Raw genomic sequence first — 23,792 nt, forward strand, 5'->3', positions numbered from 1 at the left:
AGCTCGGTCACACAGGAGGAGCTCAGAGTAGAGCCACTGCTCCTACACGTTGAGAGGAACCAGCTGAGGTGGCTTGGGCATCTGCTCAGGATGCCTCCTGGACGCCTCCCTAGGGAGGTGTTCTGGGCATGTCCCACCGGGAGGAGGCCCCGGGGAAGACCCAGGACACGCTGGAGGGACTATGTCTCTCGGCTGGCCTGGGAACGCCTTGGGGTCCCACCGGAGGAGCTGGAGGACATGTCCGGGGTGAGGGAAGTCTGGGAGTCCCTGCTGCCCCCGCGACCCGGCCCCGGATAAGCGGAAGAAAATGGATGGATGGATGGATGGATGGAAGGTGCGCCTTATAGTGCAGAAAATACGGTAATTGCTCCCATGGTTCATTTCTTCACACCAAGCTGCTTACCTATTGCAAATTCAGTCTTCCCAGCCTGGTGCAGGTCTACAGTTTTGTTTCTGATGTCCTTTGACAGCTCTTTGCTCTTGGCCATGGTGGAGTTTGGAGTTTGACAGTTTGAGGTTGTGGACAGGTGATAACGATTTCAAACAGGTGCCGTTAATACAGGTAAAGGGTGGAGGACAGAGGAACCTCTTAAAGAAGTTAGAGGTCTGTGAGAGCCAGACATCTTGCTTATTTGTAGGTGACCAAATATTTATTTTACCAAGGAATTTACCTATTATTTCAATCAAAATTCTTCAGTGTGCTTTTCTGGATTCTTTCCGCCCATTCTGTCTCGCATAGCTGAAGTGTACCTATGATGAAAATCACAGGTCTCTCTCATCTTTTTAAGTGGGAGAACTTGCACAATTAGTGGCTGACTAAATACTTTTTTTGCCCCACAATATATATACATACATTGGATTTGGATAAAATGGTTTACCCCCAGTATACTACCTCAGCCACTCCAAGTGTGGCAGCTAGGGTGGCCAATCAGATTTCAGAGGTGACCTGCGCTCCCTTAGGCCACTTCCTAGAAACACCCCTACAGATTAAAGCATGGTCCAGCAGAGCGGGCCCTTACCACTGAGAGGAAAAGAGGCCGTAGAAGTGCGTGCTGCTGGGGTCTCCGGGGACATGCTCTGTGGTGAAGACATCTGTGAGGACATTGTAGCGCTGTCCACTGGGCTTGTCCTCACACACCAGCTGGGCCTTCAGGAAGGTGGTCCAACGTCTCTGCAGGGTCTTCATGCCCCCCACGTCTGACTGGAGACAGTAGGGACAGAAGAGACAGGAGACAGTATGGTGAGAACTAGGTGTGTTCATGTTACTGAATGCTTAAACAAGTAAAATAAATTTGCCCTGTTAACTGGTGCTTTTTCTCTGTAGACTTAATACACACACACACAGAGGAGGGATAGCAGAGCACATTGGTGGGTACCTTGCAGACCCGAGCCACACGGGGCACCTTGACCTTGGTGTAGAGCTCATACTCCTTGGCCACCTCAGTGAAGAAGAAGTAGATCTTGTCATCGTCTCCGCGGGGATTATTGTTGGGTGACTGCTCGATGAATGCTGAGCTTACAAACTCTGGGTCTGTGCATAAATACAGGACATCACTCAATCAATACCACTTTATTTGTCCCCAAGGGGCAGTTTAAGCACATTGGGCAGTAAAATATAATAATAGAAAATTCTTAAAGCAACTCAACAGATAGAATCATTAGATCCAGAGCAGTGTGAGGAGGGGCACAGCCCTCAGGACAAAAGTGTCACCAATCCGTGTCCTCTGAAATGCAGCATCAAGGCAGTCCCTAGGGTGAGCCAGGTGAGCTCTGAACACACAACAGGAAGCTTCTTCCTCTCTCTGCACTCTATTGTTTAAGTCAAAGATAAGAAAGTATTTCCTCTGGGAGGTCTTCTACCATATATGATGTAGAATGTCTGCTGCATTGTCGTAAAAATCCAATAGTCCAATCCAGTAGTCCTTAACTTCTGTCCTTTGAACTGTACATGCTGTACTTGGTCAAAATTCTCAAATATTCAGCAGTTCAAAAACTGCTCAATGTGCCAGCTAGTAAGTCACAAGAACAGCCAACCATGACCATGGCAAACACTGGTGGCTGGCTGCTTTAGACAAATGTTCATCTGTGTCTGTGTCATGTCCAGTGTCAACTATCATGCATATGCTTGTGTGGTTAGAGCAGTCTAACTACAATCATAGCATGATGTTGTGACCATAGGCAAGACAACCATGTATGAATGTGGTCCATCAGTGAGTGCGGATCAGATTAGCAGCCTCGCTATTGCTATTGCCATGTGTGTGCACGTGTGTGCTTGCGTCCATTCTAATGCTGTTCTGCAGTCAAATTGCAGTTCTGTCCCCACTCTGAGTTTGCTACCAATTGCTCCATCCTGATGTCCCTGTGTCTCTGTGACCCCCTCTTATTTGCCCTCATGTCCATACTCATGTCCTGTATGTCCACTGAATGCCCACACTTGTATCTCTCCTCACAGTTACCGTTGAGCCAGTTGATAGACTGCTCCATGCGGATGCGGTTCTCCTCAGGCCCTGTGGCTCTGGAGATGTCAAACAGAGTCCCCAGGAAGTTACTGGTGGCTGCGGTGTACAAGGTGCCTCCTAGACAGAGGGGGAATCAAGTTTTTCAGTACCATTTTAAGCTACATTTTGCTGACAGAAATTAAGCTAGCAGCAGTTACCATGGAGACACAATGCACTCATTAGCAAACATTGCCAAATATTTTTTTAGATAGTCTGAAAACTCAAGAAAAAAAATACAAAAACAGATTTAAACAACACATTTTCAGGAGTGATCAATATGAGCATTCATAGTCCTGTTGTAGTTCCAAGTAAGTCAACTCTTTCTGGTCAGATTGTGCTAAATTAAAAGGTCAGATTAAAGTCTAATAGACATTTTAACAGAGTAGTGTCTTCAGTTAACATCACACCCACAGGGAATGTTGATGACATCAGCTGCAAAGTATCAACAATAACCAAATAAATAAGTTACTATAGCCGGATTTCAGATATCATAACATTCTATAGGCCAGCATTTAATACAGATGGGAGACAGCTAAAATGCAGATTTGTGCTAAAATATTGTGGGTTATAGGGTATTGAAATGATCTGGGTCAACATTTGTGATGTGCTTTTTGTATATTTATTATGAAAATTCAATCTAATCCATAGGAAAATCTGGCTTTTGCCCCCATCTGGAAGTATGTCATCATCTTCTGAAAACCACCAATAGAGGATAAAACTATAACAAAGCTTAACTTAACATAACATAAAATAAATATAACAAATACAAATAAAATAAAAAATGGTTCTCTGTTCATGTGGGAGAAGGTCCTTGTAATAAAAATATTGAAGGATAAATAAATACATTACTGATGAAAGCCATAAAATTTCTGTCTTCCTCTAAACTGAACTTGATCTAAAACAACAAAATCTTACCTAAAACTAAACGGTCTCATAACAAATATTAAAACTTAAAACACTGAACTGAATCGAGTTTCAATCAAGGCCAGGGCAAGGGTGCTCGACAGCGAGCGCCTGGTGGCCAGGCCTTTCCCCACGGGGCCCGGCCGGGCTCAGCCCAAAGGAGTGACGTGGGGCCGTCCTCATGTGGACCCACCACCCGCAAGAGGATCCGTAAGGGGCCGGTGCATGAAGATCTGGGCAGCAGTCGAAGGCGGGGGCCTCGACGACCGGATCTCTGGACATGGAGACTGGCTCTGGGGACATGGAATGTCACCTCGCTGGGGGGGAAAGAGCCGGAGCTTGTGCGGGAGGTTGAGCGTTACCGACTAGATATAGTCGGCCTCGCCTCCACGCACAGTTTGGGCTCTGGAACCCAACTTCTTGAGAGGGGCTGAACTCTCCATTTCTCTGGCGTTGCCCGTGGGGAGAGGCAGCGAGCTGGTGTGGGCTTGCTCATTGCCCCACAGCTCAGCCACTTCGTGTTGGGGTTCACTCCGGTGAACGAGAAGGTCGCGTCCCTGCGCCGTCAGGTCGGGAACAGGTCTCTCACTGTTTGTCGGCCTACGGGCAAAACAGCAGTGCAGAGTACCCGGCCTTCTTGGAGTCCCTGGGAGGGGTACTAGACAGTGCACCGACTGGGGACTCTGTTGTTCTCCTGGGGGACTTCAACGCCCATGTGGGTAACAACAGTAACACCTGGAGGGGCGTGATTGGGAAGAACGGCCTCCCTGATCTGAACCCGAGTGGGGATCCCACCAGAGGAGCTGGAGGACGTGTCTGGGGTGAGGGAAGTTTGGGAGTCCCTGCTTAGACTGCTGCCCCCGCGACCCGGCCCCGGATAAGTGGAAGAAAATGGATGGATGGATGAATCGAGTTGAGATTTGATGCATTGCTTCCTCCCTTGAGAGTAGTTCACATATAGACTATAGACAATGTGAATTCTGACCTGCCATAACAGCCGTGTAGGGCTGGCTGGGGTCAAAGGGACACTTGCCCTTTCCCGTTTCCATGTGGACAGCCCCGTCCTCTGTCCTCTGCAGGCTGAAGGACGACAGCTCCTGCACACAAAAACACAGGGACACACTGGAGACGTCAGTATAGCAATACAACATTCAATAGATACAAACGTGGACAAAATTGTTGGTACCCTTCGGTTAATGAAAGAATAACTCACAATGGTCACAGAAATAACTTGAATCTAACAAAAGTAGTAATAAATTAAAATTCTATGAAATTTAACCAATGCAAGTCAGACTTTGCCTTTCTACCATGCTTCAACAAAATTACTTCAAAAAATTAACTCATGAAACAGGCCTGGACAAAAATGATGGTACCCCTAGAAAAGACTGAAAATAATGTGGCCAAAGGGACATGTTAATCCAAGGTGTGTCCACTAATTTGCATCACAGGTGTCTACAATCTTACAATCAGTCAGTGGGCCTACATATAGAGCTACAGGTCATCACTGTGCTGTTTGGCGACATGGTGTGTACCACACATGGACCAGAGGAAAGAAAGGAAAGAATTGTCTCAAGAGATTAGAAAGAAAACTATAGAAAAACATGTTAAAGGTAAAGGTAGTCATGGTGAGATGAAGCCTCATGAAGCATTGAACCACTTGAGCCAACTGGTTCGAGAAAGGGTTCATTTCGCAAAGCTTCATGTGCTTATGAACCCACCTACTGGCCAAGTGTGCAATCACAGGCGGCTTTATCTGAACCACATAATGTGTGATGCATTAAATGTTTTTGTTATGTATGTTGGGGATCACTATGAATGACAAAGAATGTATGACCAAATCATTTGTGTCCATATATTATCACATGTGTATAATAAGTTTATATGTGTTCTGTGTGTATACATTTTCCCAAATATTGCAGGTAAAGCTGTTTTTCTGAAAATGGCAAGGGGCGTAATCAGAGAGGACAGTGAAAGTGCTTGTGGAACAAGGGAAAGGAGGCATAGATAATGCTTGTGTAACTTGGACAATGATGTACTGGACAGGGGAAATTTTATTCATTTTTATGTTAGTTTTTGGTTTTAAACGATTTCTTGTTTTTGAAACAACCTCTCCTCATGCCGGTGTGCACAAAAATGGAAGTTTGTATAAATTTGGGTAGATCAGTTTTTGCCTTTCTCAGTACTCCAAAGGGTTTTCTAGTCTTCCAATATTGGGCTCTGAAAGGTACCGCTGGGCCTCCACAGTGGCATCTGCAGTCACATTTTGAGACCTCCTTGCCCCCAAGACACTGGTGTCTAGACGATGCCATAGTTTCTACCTAAGAGGAAATCACAGATCATGTTAGTAAGCGTTCTCTTAAGAGTTGAGTTGAGAGTTGAACTGATGTCAAAATGAAAAAGAACACATTACCTGCAGTGACATCATGAGAGGTAGAAGCCTGGGGGATTTCTTCTCCACTTTGTTGTTCCCTTAGAATTGTAGCGCACTCTGAGATCAGTCGTTTTATAGCTTCAGTGGCCTTTGTTGGACTGAAAAATCCAATAACTTTGAATCGAGGGTCCAGGAGTGTTGCAAGGGACACAATGCTCATCGACTGCAAAGTATAAAGCTTCTCGTGATGAGCTGGTCTCCCATTTCCAATACCACTGCAGGTGACGGCTTTCCCATTTCCTCCTGAAGGTTTTGCTCCAGCATTTTCATTAGGGGGACAACTTTCGAGACAGACACATTTTCCTCAGCTGATAGCTCAACAGTGGCATCATAAAAGGGAGACAGCAAAGAAAGGCACCCTCCAACAATGTTGAACTCATCTGAAGTGATCATGGGGATGTCATGTTGCAGCCCAACTAATGCTGCTCCCACGGGCTCTCTTAACTCCAAACATTGCAGCATCAAATATGTGCTGTTCCATCTGGTCTCCACTTCTTGCATCAGCTTCATGTTTACCATTCCCAGATGGAGCTGCACTTGTGTAAGCTTCTTCTTTAAAGATACAGATGAGTAGGACATTAAATCACTGCAGTAGGAGCACAGACAAACTATTAGTGTTATTATAAATTGGAATAAAAGGAATGACCATACTTTAGCAGTGGTGCTGCTTCTAAAGAAGCCAACCAGCTTCGTTGAACAGGTTCTGGTCAAGTGCCTTCTTTACAATCAAGTTTAGCGTGTGTGCTATTGTCGTAACGGCTAGTGCAGGTGCGGACCCGGGGCAAGTTGACAGTGTTTATTTACAAAGTGGTGAATTTCAGGTTTTAATAGTTTTATTTAACACACACAGGGAGCCAGGGAGCGGGAGGCAGACCAGACGGGCATAGTGCAGAGCGGGGAAAGCCAGGACCAGAGCGAAGACAGGATCGAGACGAGAACGGGGCAGGCCGGGCCGGCGTAGTCCAGAGAGCGGGAGCCAGGGCAGGAGACGAGAAGCAGCCAGAGACCGAGACGGAACAGGAGGCAAGACAGAGGGGTGACTGTACCAGAGCTGGAGCGCAGAGGCAGGAGCAGGAACGAGTGAGAGCAGGGATGTTGACACGCGGACGGTCTGGCCTGAGCGTCTGGTCCGAGACGGTCCTGGAAACAGGGTGAAGACAAGCAGGAATACGCAGACGGTCTGGCCTCAAGTGTCTTCTGCCGAGCCCTCAAATACTCGGCAGCAGGTGGAGGTAATTGCGCTGATGCGCTCCAGGTGCGTGCAGGAGGAGTCAGGAACTCTGCCCAGCTCCAAGCAGACAGGTAGGGGAGGGGGAGATCACACAGGGAGACAGATACTACAGGCATCATGACAGCTATGCAAATATGATGCCGAAGCTTCAACTTGCTCACACACGCAACCGTATTGGGAGCACCATCAGTGACCATACATGTCACCTTATTAGTGATTCCCCATTCCTCCATCAGTGAGGCTTTCACACAAGCTATATTTTCAGCAGTGTGTGATTGGGAGAATGCTTGCACTCCCAATAGCACTGAGCTGAGTCCGGTATTCTCACCCACAAAATGGCAGGTTACAGCCAGGTAGGCATCCATGTTGATGGATGTCCACATGTCAGAAGTCAGGCTAACGGCAGCCACCTTTTCTACTTTAGCCTTAGCCTTCTCCTTTGCTGACTCATACTTGGCCTCCACCATGGCCTTCAGAGCCTAAAGAAAAAAATATATAATGCTGAATTTGTCTGAATTGTGAGACATACAATTAAGTACTCATTTATTCCATGCATGCACCCATACATACCTGCCTTGTAGGGAGAACATAATTGGGATCCAGTTTGGACACAATTGCCCTGAATCCAACATCTTCCACAATACTGAAGGGCTGTGTGTCCTTCACTATCATGGAGACAAGGGATTCATCTAGCTCCTGCTTTCTGATGGCTGGTTAAAAGACAATAAATACAGTGTTACTTGTCTTTATTAGCACAACAAACAAAAGTAAACATGGGAAAATTGTGATAGTGTATTTGTATTATTATTATGCCTTACCTTGACAAGATGAAGCTCTAGTTTCCTCCTTATTCTCATGCAAGGCACGGTAATGCCTTAGCATGTATGAGGTGTTGTTATTGTACCCCAACTCCTTCGAACACAATAAACACCTGACCTTTAAATAAAATAAGAAACCGTGAAAAATTGCTCTATATAAGTAAATATAATGCATCTGTAATTATGTTAAATTTTACTTACCTTGTTAGTGATATCAAATCAAAATGTTCCCACACAGGGGAAAACCTTCTCTTCCTCCCTGGCTCCATCCTATCACCTATTCAACTCTCCTCACTCTCCTAAATCTCTCTCCCTAAACTCTCCAAACTATCTGCAAACTATCTGCAAGCTATATACAAACTACATAAACGCTATCCAAAATCAACTTTCCAAATTGTCCAAACTCTATCCAAACTCTCAACTAAACACAACTCTCCTACAAACACCTACATTTTGAATGGAGCCTGAGGGGTCTATATAGCAGTAAAAGCTCGCGGCAAAATCCGAACCATTTCCCGAAGCAATCACGTGGTACTGCCGGGCAACGAGGCTTCGGACGTCATCATTTTCAGCTCTTCCCCCAAATGAAGCAAGCCTCAATACGCACTTTGCGGAAACACCCCCTTCATTACGCAACACACGCTTCGAAGCCTCGGCACGTCTCATAACAGCACTAGGTAAAGGCTATAAGACCATCTCCAAGCAGCTTGATGTTCCTGTGACTACAGGAAGAAAGGAGAAAAAATGATGACAGGTAAAAGAGATGAATAATACAAATGGTAACAAAAGAACACAGAAAAGCTTCTAAAGAGATTAAAGGTGAACTTCAAGCTCAAGGAACATCACTGTCAGATTGCACCATCCGTCGTTGTTTGAGCCAAACTGGACTTAATGGGAGACGACCAAGGAGGACATTGTCGAAAACAAATCATAAAAAAGCCAGATTGGAATTTGCCAAACTACATGTTGACAAGCCACAAAGCTTCTGGGAGAATGTCCTACCGACAGATGAGACAAAAATGGAACTTTTGGCCAAGGCACATCAGCTCCATGTTCACAGGCAGAAAAATGAAGCATATCAAGAAAAAAAACACTACTATACTACTGTGAAACATGGAGGAGGCTCCGTTATGTTCTACGGCTGCTTTGCTGCATCTGGCACAGGGTGTCGTGAATCTGTGCAGGGTACAATGAAATCTCAAGACTATCAAGGGATTCTAGAGAGAAATGTGCTGGCCAGTGTCAGAAAGCTTGGTCTCAGTCCCAGGTCATGGGTCTTGCAACAGGACAATGACCCAAAACATACAGCTAAAAACACTCAAGAATAGCTAAGAGGAAAACATTGGACTATTCTAAAGTGGCCTTCTATGAGCCATGACTTAAATCCTATTGAGCATCTTTGTAAGGAGCTGAAACATGCTTTCTGGAAAAGGCACCCTTCAAACCTGAGAAAACAGGAGCAGTTTGCTCATGAGGAGTGGGCCAAAATACCTGCTGAGAGGTGCAGAAGTCTCATTGACAGTTACAGGAATTGTTTGATTGCAGAGATTGCCTCAAAAGGTTGTGCAACAAAATATTAAGTTAAGGATGCCATCACTTTTGTCCAGGCCTGTTTCATGAGTTTATTTATTTAAATTCTGTTGAAGCATGGTTGAAAATTCAATTCAATTCAATTCATTTTATTTTTGTAACACCCAAAATCACAACAACAGTTGTCTCAAAGGGCGTTCATGTTTTGGTTGATGGGGGAAACCGGAGTACCCGGACGAAATCCATCCAGACACGGGGAGAAACATGCAAAACTCCACACAGAAAGGCCTGGGGGACCCGGGGATCGAACCAAACCTTCTTGCTGTGAGGCATGAGTGTTGCCACTCAGCCACCGTGCTGCCTACACACAGCAATACAAAAGCAATGTCTGACTTTCATTGGTTAAATTTCATAGGATTTTTATTTATTACTTTTGTCAGATTCAGGTTATTTCTGTTACCATTGTCAGTTTTTCTTTCATTAACTGACAGGTGCCAACAATTTTGTCCGTGTGTGTATATACCACCATATGTGTCTACATATATTCTTAGCTTATTGATATAGTCCAATCTTCAGAGGTGGGTAGTGCTCAGTTGCATTTACATGAGTAACCTTTAAATAAATTGTGCATTGCAGAGTAACTCTTCTTTGTGTTTCTTGGACCACTCCTTCTGTCATGATTCCTGTTCTGTTCTCCCTGCGCCCTCGTCTCCCCCCTCCCTCACCTGTCTGTCTCCGGAGCTGGGCGGAATCCGGACTCCTCCCGCGCGCACCTGCTCCCCATCAGCGCAATCAACGCCACCTGCCGCGGATAAGAGGGGTCTGGACGAGTCACTCGGCGCCGGAACGTCCGCTTACTCACGTGAATATGCTCTTGGCTTTACACCGCTTTGGATTTTTGTCTGCTCTGGCTTATTGGAACCTTATCCCTTTTCCTCCAGGAATCCGCCGGGAACCAGCTCCGGACCTCCCCTGCTCGTGCACCTCAACCCTGGTAGGATCCTGTCTCGCTCTGCTCCCCGTACACCTCAGTCCCTCCACGTCCACGACTTCGCACCCACGCTCCCCGGCTTCTATGGTTTTTGGACTCTTGCCTTGTTTTAAGATCACAAACTATACTACGGACTATTACCTTTGTGATCACGATTATTGTGAATAAAGACATTGTTAAACCTTTACGAGTCTGCAACTTTGGTCCCTACGTCACGCTGGTTACGACACCTTCAGATATATGATTTTGTTTCATTTGTGTCTATCCTTTTAAAAATACCAGATTTTGCATATGATTTGATGTTTTGAGCTTTGAGTAATGCTATTGTGAAGTGAGAACTGTGCAATGAGTGGGATGTGCAAATATAGGAACTGTGCAATGAGTGTCGTGTGCAGTTTTTTCTTTTGTCCTTTTGTGACCCCAAGCCCTTTGGGACGGATGGAAATTGGCCTTTGGCTATAATCTCGTGTGTTTACATCATGCTGTATCATGACTGTTCATTGGCATTTATTGTCCCAAATAAATGAATAAAAAAAAATAAAAGTAAAGTTACTTAGTTGAACGATTTTTGGATATTCTGCCCACCTCTGGTTTAGATCTAGGTTCAGATCTAAATGTGGCTTCAATTTAAAATTTTGGTCACAATTGTTTAAGAAAAATGTATTTATGTTTATTTAGTTAATTTGTTATTTAATTAGTTAATAAGTTAGTTAGTGCTTCATATTTTACCTTCAGTTAAGTTAGTAAGTGTCACTTGCACCAATATTATTTGATGTTGAGCTCTTAAAATACAATACCCACATATGGGATTATAACACAATACCTCATTCATGTAAAACCAGGGCATTTGAATAAATAAAATAATACATTTGAAAGAGTTGAAAAGGTGACTAACCACAAAGGTGCACTGCGGGTCGAATGCATAGGTCCCACACATGTAGATACGGCCATCTCCCAGGAACTCCAATAGACGAATGTAGTTGTTGCAATCGGCCTGAAGGGGGAGACACATGCACACAAATGCATGTAACTAAGATCAGCAGAAGCAAAGTATACATGGGTTTCAGAATGAATGACACAAAAAATAAGGACCATTGCCATATTAAGTAACAAAATAGCACAACATTTTTTTTCTTTTAAATGGGATAAAGTCATCAATATGTTTTAAAAAAGACTTGTGCTTGTGTCTGATAGTTACACCTGTGGATCATCATGTAATTTGGATATTTTAAATCGCAATATTGATCTAAAATGACTTAATAAAAGACAAACATCTGCTGACTTTGTTGTTAGAAAACTGCAGACCTTTAATTAAATTCCTCCTTGTTTCCTTCCCTAGCCCCTCCTGCTTGTCTCCTTGCCGCCTTCCCGAGCTCCTCCTGTTAGTCTCCTTGCCTCCTCCCCTAGCCCCTCCTCCTGATCTCTAATGTACAAGGCCATTTAGATCAATCAATAAGTGTTGTAAACAAGTCCTTTCCCGTCCTCACAGAGCACTCACTTGGATAAGAAAACCTGGGCAGAAAAAAAAAAAAAGGCAGGCCAGTGCTGATAGGGCTTCTACTGAGGAACTCTGCTCACTGGGTCATGTATCTAAACTACTACAACATATACTCATATACTTCATCTCAAGTTTACACATCAGATCTGTGGAGAGGTGACGTCCACACATGTATGTATGTATTTTTTATTTTTTTTCTTAAATTAGGGGCAATAAAATAGAGAATATTAACAATACATTAGTAATAAACATGAAAACAAGACACTGATACCTAAAACATAAAACAACAGAGGTCCCAAACTCCTTAACCCAACCCTCCCACGAAACACACAAAAAATATAGACAAGTATTAAAAAGACAACATGAAATAAAGACGTCTATGTGATCCCTCAGTTGTCCAGGTATCATCCATAGCAAAAGAAAAATTCAATTCTGTCTACTGGAGAAAAAGCTTTTAGAGTGAAGATGTTTCACTGCTCATCCATGCAGCCTCTTCAGTTCTGGTCAGATTGCTGTGGGACACTGCAGTATATCTGTCTGAAGGGAGGAGCTACCTATGCTGAAACTAACACACCTGTTTGTTGACAGTATTTATTGGCTACATCTATTGAACTACACAAAGTATGAACTGTGCCTGACTCATATTTGCATAATCGTTCAGGCCCCTAATGGGTGCTCTCACACCTATTAACATATCACTATTGTTGCAATTGTGATATCCAATAATGACAGAAACTCTATACGGATAGGTGTGTTAGTTTCATTGCACTTAGTACCTTCAGATAAATATGAGGCAATGTCCACCAGTAATCTGACCAGAACTGAAAAAAAGCAAAACAAAAAAACAAAACAAAATAAACAACAAACTAAAATGGCCGATATGCAGTTGGGCCACTATTCAATATGATCTTAAAGCATGTCACTAGTATATTTTTTTAATTCAATTTTTCCCATGTTTTCCTTTTTACATTGTGAATTCAGAATTAGATTAGCATACAAATACACAGTACGAATTTTGTCCCAAGCTATTCAGAACTTCCCATCTCTTTTTATAATTTTTCCCTCATTGTCCATTCAACCGTATGCCCTTCCCAGGTTAAATATTGGCAAATAAAAAAAAAAAAAAAAAAAAAAAAAAAGGACCAAGGAAATATTAATGAACAATTAAGTGAAAATCTATTCTTAGCTTTGAAAATTAAGTGTTTCCCCAGAGTAATAATTGAGTTAAGTATTTTTAAAGTCTCTCAGTAAGAGACAGTAGAGACAAAATGAAACTTTAAAAAACAAACCAAGCTCTAAACACTTTTTTCCAAAATAAAGACACAATATGGCAACATCAAAACAAATGTTAAATAAAAAAAAAAAAAAAACAGTAGTAGAATACATGCTCAATAAGTATAATCCCATACTGTGGGACATTTCAGTCAAAGCAATAACATCTCTATGGAGACAACCAGGTCAGGAAAAACACATCAATCTCAATCAGGACTCACCTCAGTCTTGCCTTTGGCCACACAAGATTTTCTCTTCTCTGAGGGGACATCCCATATGATCTGTAAACACAGCTCTGTTAAAGAAACAGTGTGTAGTCTGTGCTCATACTGTTTACAAAAAGGTCTTATAATCATAACTGAACCTGGGATACAGTGCCTTAATCTTCACCTAGAGGACACATGCAAGTTTTTCTCTTTCTCAGTATATGGATAGGCCATGCCTCATGTGAAAGCTCAGAACCTCCAAAGCTGCAGAGGCTGCACTAGCACTGATTCATAATTGGCTGCAGGTGCTGGAGTTTAGGTAGAGACCATTCAGATCAGAGAGAGGCATTTTAAGTTTAACTAGGGATGTAATGATAAGCAATTCCCTCTGTTTGATTTTGTTGCAAAAATTGTGGAGGCTACTTTTTCCTTTTAAAATGCAAATGTTGTTCTCTCTTGTTTTAGCCATTACTGCACCATTACAATGAAATTAAGTAAAGAGACTTGTCATTTGATATACAGTGGTCCCTTGCTATATCATGATTCACCTTTTGCAGTCTCGCTGTTTCGCAGATTTTTTTTTTTTTTGTGTGTGCAATTTTGCATGTTTTTTTCAGTGTATGAATGTGCATTGTGTTCTGCGTCCTGATTAGCAGTGCCGCGTCTCCTGTACAGTACAGAATGCGTTCAGCCAAATTTACATAAATGTTCAATGCTAGCAATGTGACCCTGAAACACCAGGGCATCAAGAACGCGTTTGGACGCCTTTAGTTGGACACCTTTACATTTTAGGGGAGACGCCTCCCACAGTCTGTGAGTGCCCTTGGATGTTTTGTTTTCCTTGTGTCTTTGTGAATGATGCAGCACAGGTTGAGAGAATGGCTTAGTGTATTTATGACATAAAACCCATCAATGGAGCTGATGAGCTCTGCAAAGGTGTGTCTGGGTCAATGACTACCCTTTAAGCCAGCCAGTGTGCACGGTATAATTAAGTTGCCGCAAGTTTGTGGTTGATGTCTTTCTATAATGATGTTGCTTTGTCACTGGAGTGTAGTCTGATTGGTTGATGCTGCGTGTTAAATGGCAAAAAGTTCAGCTTTTTCAGTTTTGGGACGTGAGAACAAAGCATCCGACATCTGGACGCTTCAAATGTGGGGCGGCCAAGACGTGCGACCACCATACACTTTGCATGCAAACTTGATGCCCCTGATGTCCCGGTGTGTTTGCAAGTTTTCTCCTTGACAAAACACACAATGTTGATGAAACGCTCTGCACCGACAAAGACGCCTGAGCCCGTGCCCAAAAGGCTGAGGAAGATGCTAACCATGACTGACAAAGTTGGACTTCGGGACATGCTGAGGAAAGGTAGAAGTTACGTGGCTGTAGGGCACCATTACAGAATGAAAAAATAATGAAAAAGGACAAAAATAATATAAAGATGACAGCAGCAATAAGTCTTAACAAAGTTGCAAAAAGGATTGTAACTGCCTGCAACAAGACCATCGTAAGGATGGAGTCTGCTTTAGCTTTGTGGATCAGTGACTGCAGGAAGAAACATTACGAGACATTACAGCAGAGCGGTGTCAAGACGAAGGGGCGTGGTCGGAGGAACTGTGAAATACACGTGAGTCACTATTAAACATTTCTTATGCGTCCAACCTCGTAGGGTGATCATTAAAATTAAATTTGTTACAGTACTTCTAAAAGCAGTCATTTTTATTTACAGTACATTATAGTATTTGGTTTTGTTCTATAATAATGTGCTTAGATTTTAAAATCTACAAAGGTTTGAACTTTGAGAGTGTTTAAACAAGAGGGAAATGTGAGAAAATGTTAATGCCTGTCTGAGAAAACTGTATGAAGTGTGTGGAAAGGGTTTTTTACAGCCTTAAAACATATATAATAATTATAAAAAATAAAGGTTGCTACTTCGTGGATTTCGCCTGTTGCAGGTAATTTTTGGAACATAAGCCCTGCAATAAATGAAGGGACCACTGTATTGTGATGGCCCACAATATTATTGTGAGACTTTTGACTATACGATATCACAATATTTTGGTTATTGTTACACCAATTTTGGGATTTTAGCGATGAAACTGGCAACCCAAATGAACACATGTGAGACTCATTCTGCTTTTTGATTGGATCATCTTAAGAACCAAAACACCAAATCATAACATAAAGAAATGAGGCGTCATGACCAATCTTTCTGTAACTAAAAATACATCAGCATTATAATTTTTGTGTGTGTATATATATAAGTACCTTGCTTGGGGCCTGGGTGGGTCTGGTTGTGTCCAGGAACAGTAGAGCATCCCGTCCTCCCAGGAAGAGTTGTCCAGAGTCCCGGTCCAGAAGGAAGACACTCAGATTGGACACTCCAGCCAAATCCGCCGGACCCAGGATAATTTCTGCAAAGGGACAACATTTTTTTTTTTTTTTTCCTCATTATTTTGCATGTGAATTTATATGTTTTACTAAGATGGCCTTCTTGTTGCAAACCACAGTAGTTACGCTAACCATGTTATAATGTGGAACATTCCAGGCAAGGCAAGAGGCAGCCACTACAAAAATTACACAGTGCATCATTTAAGAAGGATTATTAGACTTCTAAGGTGTAATCATTGAACATACATAAATTACATATTTAGAACGCCATGCTATCTTTTATTATTTTGAAAATGCCCCTGCCCTCGCTCCTCTGCTTGTTTGCTTGGACAGAGTCGTACTGCTAACCATAAGAAGGGTTTGAAATATTTGTATTATTTCTCTTTGTCCTAGTTTAGATCGGGTTTATGTTACAATTTGGTGTTTTGGTTCTCGACGATTATCCAATCAGAACGTAGAATAAGCTTCACATGAGTCTCTCTGGGCTGGCAGTTTCATTGCTGAAATGACTAAAGCAGGTCTAAACTAGTTCTAAACAAGGACTAAATATGATTTACACCAGGACTAAATCAGGTCTTTGGCAGGGCTAAGCTAAGCCTGACCCAAAGGGGCAGGTGTAGTCGTCCTCAGAGCTCAGAGTGCTTCAGAGTCCTGTCACTGCCCCTGGTCTGCTCTCTTCTTTGCTCATGGTTAATGGATCTTGCAGGATGAATGATTGATGTGGAGGGAGACGCTGAGACAGGGACAGGGAGGGAGAGGGGGGGGGGGGGGGGGGGAGAGCAGTCTGTGAGCAGTCCCAGTAAGAGGAGGTGTGGGGGTGGGACAAGGTTTAGAACTGGTGGTTCTGCCTGGGTTTAATTCAATTCAATTCAATTCATTTATTTTTGTAACGCCCAAAATCACAACAACAGTTGTCTCGAAGGGCGTTCATGTTTTGGTTGATGGGGGAAACCGGAGTACCCGGAGGAAACCCATCCAGACACGGGGAGAAACATGAAAAACTCCACACAGAAAGGCCTGGGCAACCCGGGGATCGAACCAAACCGTCTTGCTGTGAGGCATGAGTGTTGCCACTCAGCCACCGTGCTGCCTACACACAAAAACAAAACAACGGGAAAAATCAGACAAAACAAGAAAAATCGGCCAGGTGAGGAGGAGGAGGAAGACTAGATGAGTAGGAGGAGACCCGGGCGAGGAGGATGAGAGCCAGGTGAGGAGGAGGGCCAGGCGGGGAGGAGGAGAGGGTCCAACGGTTTAGTCCTGGTTTAGACATGTTTTAGTCCTGATTCAGACCTCAGACCTTGTTTAGTCCTTTAGTTCTGCTTTTTACATGGTGTCCTAGTTTAGACTCGCATTAGTTCAGGTTGGTCTTTGTTTGGTCTTGGTTTAGTCCTGGTTTAAATCTGGTTTTGTCTTGCTTTAATCCTGGTTTAGACCTGCTTCTGTCCTTGTTTAGACCTGCTTTAGTCCTGGTTTACATGAGTTTAGTCCTGCTTTACCTGGTTTATTCCTGGTTTAGGCCTGGTTAAGACCTGATTTAGACGTGGTTTAGTCCAGATTTTGTCCAGGTTTAGTCCTTGTTTAAACCTGTTTTAGTCCCGCTTTAGTCCTGATTTAGACCTGGTTTAGTCCTAGTGTAGTCTTGACTTAGTCCTGCTTTAGACCTGGTTAAGTCCTGGTTTAGACCTGGTTCAGTCCTGGTTTAGTCCTGGTTCAGTCCTGGTTTAGTCCTGGTTCTGTCCTGGTTTAGGCCTGGTTTAGTCCTGGTTCTTTCCTGGTTTAGTCCTGGTTTAGTCCTGGTTTAGTCCTGGTTTAGACCTGGTTTAGTCCTGGAGTTGTGACAGCCTGCTGAAGCCCCTCACATGCAGGTGTACTGAGGAATAGACTCATACTTTACACCTGCCACCCCCTTCCCTCTCCCTGTCCATTGCATCTGTCAATTAAAACTGACAGGGCGCAGAGAGGCAGGAGGGAGGCAGGGAGGCGTGCGCTGGAATCCCCTCTACACCTCCTGTCCCTCGCCGGGGCACCCCAAACAGCTGCTGATGCCTCGCCCTCATTCTCACACAGGGAAAAAGACATTTGAGGGTTGGAAATAGTGGAAAATATTAGAAAAAAATAGATTTCATTTAAATACATGATGCCACCCTTTTCCATTTAACTATTTTATGCTGATACAAAGCTAAAAATGAAGTATCCTGATGGCACTCTTGATTTGAGTTCTCCACATTTATCGGGAAAAGAACGTCATGACAAATATCTGAATCTGACTGGAAGCATCTCAACAGCAAGTCAAATCGATAAAAAAAAAAAAACTTTTCTTGCATCTAGTTGAGAGAAAAGCAGACATCTTCCCTGTCCACAAATGCATGAAGCGCTTCCCTCTGCATGTTTTTCACAAACTAAACAGTTGATATTTTTGTTAAATTAAGCTCAAGGACTGGAATGTTTCACAGTGTGGCATTAACATTATCTATCTCTGAGGCGACAAGAAGGTGCCAGGCCAAGTTACAAGTCAGATCTGTGGAGAGAAGCAATGCAGGAATAAATGCAGCTATAACTGTACCAAATACAATATTGTAACTACACTGCACATAACAGCACTTTGGTCTTAAGATTGAACTGAGCTCCAAAAGAAACGACTGAGGCTCACCTCTGGGATCAAAGGTCACGGGCCAACATCTGATGTCAGCCAGCTGTGTCCACGTACTTACACGTCTGCCACAGTCTGACCCTATGTCCACATACTTACACGTCTATGGAATTTACTTTCTTTCTTTAATGTTGGTGACTCTGTTTGCTAAGAATCAGGTCCATACGATCTGGTCCTATTAAAGGCTATGTACACCATGTATTTGACCAAATATGTCTAGTCCCAGTACAGGTATATTGTTATTTATATACTACTTTAGAGATTTGTCTTCTTGTACCATGTAGCAAAGCATGAATATGCAAGACTCATTGTACAAATTGTTTTCCAAATGCATTGATTAAATTAATAATTAATGTATAAATTTTAGTTAAATAAACACAGCAGAAAGACTTTGAACAAGGTTTACCCTTAGCTATTTTAATATAATTTGTTCACATTCAGCGGGTTAATAAGCCCAAACGGCCATGTCATGGCCTTAGTTTGCCCATGTCTGCTCTAGACAGTTAAGCATTTACATAATTAAAGAACAGACTATAGACATCTAGACTAGTTATTATGAGACTAGGACGTTTATAAAATCTATTCTGCTGTTTAATAATTAATCAACTCCAAATAAACCCAGTAACTGAGATTAGTTGAGTTATGATGAAATATTTCTGTAACAAAAGTTCCATGATGTTATCTATCTATCTATCTATCTATCTATCTATATATATATATATATATATATGAGATATATATATGATATATATATATATATATATATATATATATATATATATATATATATATATATATATATATATATATATATATATATATATATATATATATATGAGATATATCTCCAATCCCATACCTCCCATACTCTACTGTTGATGTACTTGTTAAGTACACAAAATATGAAAAACTATTGTAATCATACAATATATATATATATATATATATATATATATATATATATATATATATATATATATATATATATATATATATATTTATTTATTTATTTTGTATTTTTTTTTTTTTATAGTTTATTACAGGTACTACAATCTCAACTGAACGTGGGTTGCAAGTGTCTTAACCTGCAGATACACTCTCTATGGACAGGTCACTCACTGAGCTGCAGAGGCTATACTAGCATTCAATGACTGACTGCCGATGCTGGGGTTTAGGTAGTGACCATTCAGATCAGAGAGATTTCTTTGGGTTTAAACCAACTATATTTCTACATTGGAATTTGCAACCCAAATGAGAGACTCACATAAGGCTTCTGCTTTCTGATTGGATAATTGTCTTGAGAACCAAAACACCAAATTTTTACATAAATAGTTTTACATAAATAATTAAGAATCAATCAGCATTAGAATTGTGTTTACCTCATATTTGCCGACACAGATAGGTGAAGTTTATGAAATATAAAATCAAGTTCCTACATATAGTTCCTTTAAAAGAATGAGTGGCATTTTAAAACATGCTTCTTAGGGCAATGAGTAACTGATTGAGAGAGGGTTAAATATTAAACTCCACTTCCTGTATGAAGGTGCTATAAGAGGGTGAACCAGACTGAACCATGAAGCTGTTCAGAAATAGGCCTGTGTGTTTATTTAGTTTACTCGTGGATTTCAGTATACATTTCTGTCAATAAGTGATAAGTACACATACACAGTAGTAGTAGTAGTGGTGGTGGCGGTGGTGGTAGAAGAGGTAGTAGCGGTAGTGGTAATTGGTAGTAGTGGTGTTATGCTAGTGGTAGTGGTAGTAATAAAAAATACATTCACAAAATCCGCTGATGCAAATATGTAACAATTATTAACATATTCTAAAATATTTAAAAAACATAGATTTTGTTTGGTCAAATGTTTTATAGATTTAATAAGCAAAATTAGCATGCCATTCATGACTAAATTAAACTACTCTATCCACCTCTGGGTTTTAGTGTCATGTATGGTAACTTAAAATAATATTAACTCCCTAAACTCATTGGCAATACCTAAATGGCACAATATTTTGACTTATCACAGCTGCTACATTCATTTGTACACCAATTTCTTTTTTTAGGTGAATAATCTAGGTCACTTAACTTAAAGGCCTGTATCCCATTTTGCCCTCAAAGGTCAGAGTTCATGCTATGAGCAGTGATTGAGCAGAGTCTGGGTCAGGGGAGCAGGAGTTGAACAAGGAGCACGTGGAGAATGTTGATACGCTGTCAATGTTAATTTATGTATGATGTTTTTATAGACTTTGAGAGGACAGCAATGGAGACGCTCTGCCTCTGTGCCTTTGCACAACCCCACCATATTTAGAGTTGATACTAGGGATAGCAGTATCAATATCAATTATCCAAAAGACTCCGGTATTAGTTTCAGTATAAATTAGTATCTGAGTCAATAGCCACACAACCAAGAATGGAACTTTTTCCACCACAGTGACAAGTAGACCACATTAAAGAGAGTGTGTGTGGGGGGGTATGTGTGTGTGTGTGTGTGTGTGTGTGTGTGTGTGTGTGTGTGTGTGTGCGTGCGTGCGTGTGTGTGAGGGAAAGAGAGCCCTCCTCCCCTGCCCCCGTCGTCTGTTCCATCACTGTTCCGTGTCACCTATATTCAGGTAAACCACATATATACATTTTAAGCCATAGGTAAGGTATAAAGTATTGGTATCAAAACAGTTATCCCTACTGATAGAGATTCAAAAATTGTGGCATCGTCTCATTATGTTTCATTATGTTATAATTTGCACATTTTAAATCACAATATTCACCTAAATCTACTTGATAAAAGAAACATGTCCACTGACTTCCACGTTAGAAAACTGTGGTGCCTACTGCAGACACTTCACCCACCTTGCCTCCAATGTTGATTTACACTGGTGAATAAATGGGCGTGTGTTTGTAAGAATGCAGGACAATGGACGGAAATTACCTAAGAAAAAGAAATCTATAATATTTTGAGATGTTGCCATTATTTTGAACCCAATGCACTATAAGCATCTTAACATGATGTGTACCAAAAACACTACAAAACGTCAACAACATCTTTAGAATGTGCATATTACAATGTTGTCATGATACTAAAATTTAAACTTGATTTCGATACAGAGGAATAAACTCAATACTCTGATATCACAATGATAATAACAAAAAAAAAATCTTTCTTTAGGCAATTGAATGTGATTTTCATCATTAAATATTTATTTTTATGTATTATCATGTGTCTTTATATCTGTGTAATCCCTCAGTTGTCCAGGTAGGTTCCATTGGTGTATAATAGTATGTGATCTTATACTTGTTCTGATACAGCTCAAGATTATTCTAAAGCCATTCAGGAAAGGTTGATTTCTGTCCTGTGAATGTGACGTTTTTCTTTTTAGAATTGATAACTGCTCAAATTGGGCATGTGTGAGAGAGACCCCTCCTCCTCTGACCGCACCAGTCTGGTCCATCACTTTTCTTAGTCACCTACAGCATTTAGCTAAACCACTCAGCACATAAACCAAACCTTTGAGCCCCTTCTTTTTAATACTGACAGGAAAATATTTTAAATCACATTTTGAATTATCCATTGAGCTTCTCACAAAGGTTGTTATTATACAGGAGGAACTAAATATCCAATCATAAGTTACATTAGACCAGGGTTATAAAAAAATCAGATATCCCAGTACAAATTACTAATGAAAGTATTTTTCAGTTCTGATACTTTTTCAGTTCTGATGCCGATAACAATACTTTTTCCTTAAAGCACAGTTAAGTTATTGCACTAGAGATCCAATTGTGTTATGTAACTGTTACGTATTCTTCATATAACAATAGAACACACCTTCATGAGTATCAAAGTTAAGTTCAAATGTTTTAGTACTGAAGAAAAGAAAAAAAAGAAAAAAAACTATAAACAGGGCAATTTAAAAAAAAATGCAAATGGTTTAAGCATGGTATTGGTACATGGTAAATTGTAAGTGTTTCTGTTTGTAATCATAAACACCTGCCTCTAATTAAGGCAGAGTTTGACCATTGTAACAGCACAACTTAAAAAGCCCTATATTGTACTGTTTTTCATCTATGTTATAATGTTGTTTCCTCATAACACACAAACCCTGCATATTTAGGGTTTTAAGAGTTATTCTCTCAAAAGGAAAAAACTCTGTCCCACCTTATGATGTCATGTGGCAATACAGGAAGTGCTCCACTGTATTTTTAGACTAAACACACCTCCATTGGAGTAATTTTGATAATGCCAGCCTTGGAATTGCCAAACTTTGAAACTACAGCTATTGTTTTAGCCTGATTTAAACTGCTTCACTCCTTGGTGCATCAGGAGATATTAAAGACTTTCTATTGAAAGTCTCCAGTTTACAAAACGTAAAACTAAAATATTCAAAAATAAAAGCAACAACTTAAGGTTAATCTAGAATACTGAAGAGTAAAGCAGTTCAGCTGAGGCTGAAATTTGCTGTTAACTTGAAATCTACCACTAAATGATATCACAAGGTGGAACAGAGCATTTTGAGTTTTGAAAATGTAAATGGATTAATAATAAGTTACTCAAGTGTGTGAATGAAACAAAACACAACACCAGGTATGTTTTTGAGGAAGTAACAACATTATAACATGACTAAAAGCTCACAAGAGTAATTTTTTGCAATAATATGATTCCTGTATAAATTAGTGTTTATGCAGCCCAAACATCAAGTTTTATGAAAAAAAAATAAATTTAATTCCATTTTCTAATCTGGCTGAAAAAACACAATTACATGAACATTGTTCATGTTGCCTCCAGATAAACGACTCACAAAACTCACTTGATAGATACAGTGAGTAGTTTGATGGAAATCTTTGGCATAGTACTTAGGCATTTACCTTCCAACCAGAAAGTCACCAGTTCAAAACTCAATTTAGTACACTTGTCATTTTACATTCTATAGTCACATGATGATGACTTTCCTTCATCAATTTATAATCCAGAAAAGTACTTTTGCTACATGGACAAGAAATTTTACAGTACGTTAATGACACTGTACCTGATTTTTACTGGCTTAAAAACGTGTCAGCCAGAACTAGTTCATTTTCAGCGGTTACCTTACCTTATGCATTCCAAGCAACCAAATTATTCTCTGCATTAGGTTCAATTAGATGTAGAGTACGCAGCTGACTTATTTTAAGCTGCTTACAGAACATATCTGTACTGGGGCAAGAAGAATATTACTTTTTGAGATCAGACCCCTATAACCATAACCCCCTATAACCAAAGGTCAAAGAGATTCTCTGTCGGACCAGATAATCTCACTCGACAATGTGAGTATAGCTTCTAGCCCTACTGTAAAAAATCTTGGAGTCCTATTTGATCAAAATCTCTCATTCACAGCCCATATAAACCTAGC

At 41.1% G+C, this 23,792-nt stretch overlaps 1 protein-coding gene across 2 annotated transcripts in view; it reads right to left on the reverse strand.

The window, feature by feature from the left end:
• The window catches only part of sema4f (sema domain, immunoglobulin domain (Ig), transmembrane domain (TM) and short cytoplasmic domain, (semaphorin) 4F), an 88,163-nt gene that overhangs the window by 15,506 nt on the left and 48,865 nt on the right, over positions 1-23,792 (reverse strand). The window contains exons 2-8 of one of the 2 annotated variants that reach the window (XM_033983560.2): positions 15,644-15,789; positions 13,394-13,453; positions 11,298-11,396; positions 4,387-4,498; positions 2,457-2,576; positions 1,377-1,531; positions 1,020-1,201 (exon numbers count right to left, since the gene is read on the reverse strand). In XM_033983560.2, the coding sequence (XP_033839451.1) occupies positions 1,020-1,201; positions 1,377-1,531; positions 2,457-2,576; positions 4,387-4,498; positions 11,298-11,396; positions 13,394-13,453; positions 15,644-15,789 (874 nt within the window). Of the gene's footprint in view, positions 1-1,019; positions 1,202-1,376; positions 1,532-2,456; positions 2,577-4,386; positions 5,720-5,811; positions 7,543-7,633; positions 7,774-7,881; positions 8,000-11,297; positions 11,397-13,393; positions 13,454-15,643; positions 15,790-23,792 lie in introns of those variants that run through there. The other variant, XM_055228982.1, reaches the window with a different exon arrangement.

The sequence above is a fragment of the Periophthalmus magnuspinnatus genome, chromosome 18 (assembly GCF_009829125.3).
Source record: "Periophthalmus magnuspinnatus isolate fPerMag1 chromosome 18, fPerMag1.2.pri, whole genome shotgun sequence".
NCBI lineage: Eukaryota > Metazoa > Chordata > Actinopteri > Gobiiformes > Gobiidae > Periophthalmus > Periophthalmus magnuspinnatus.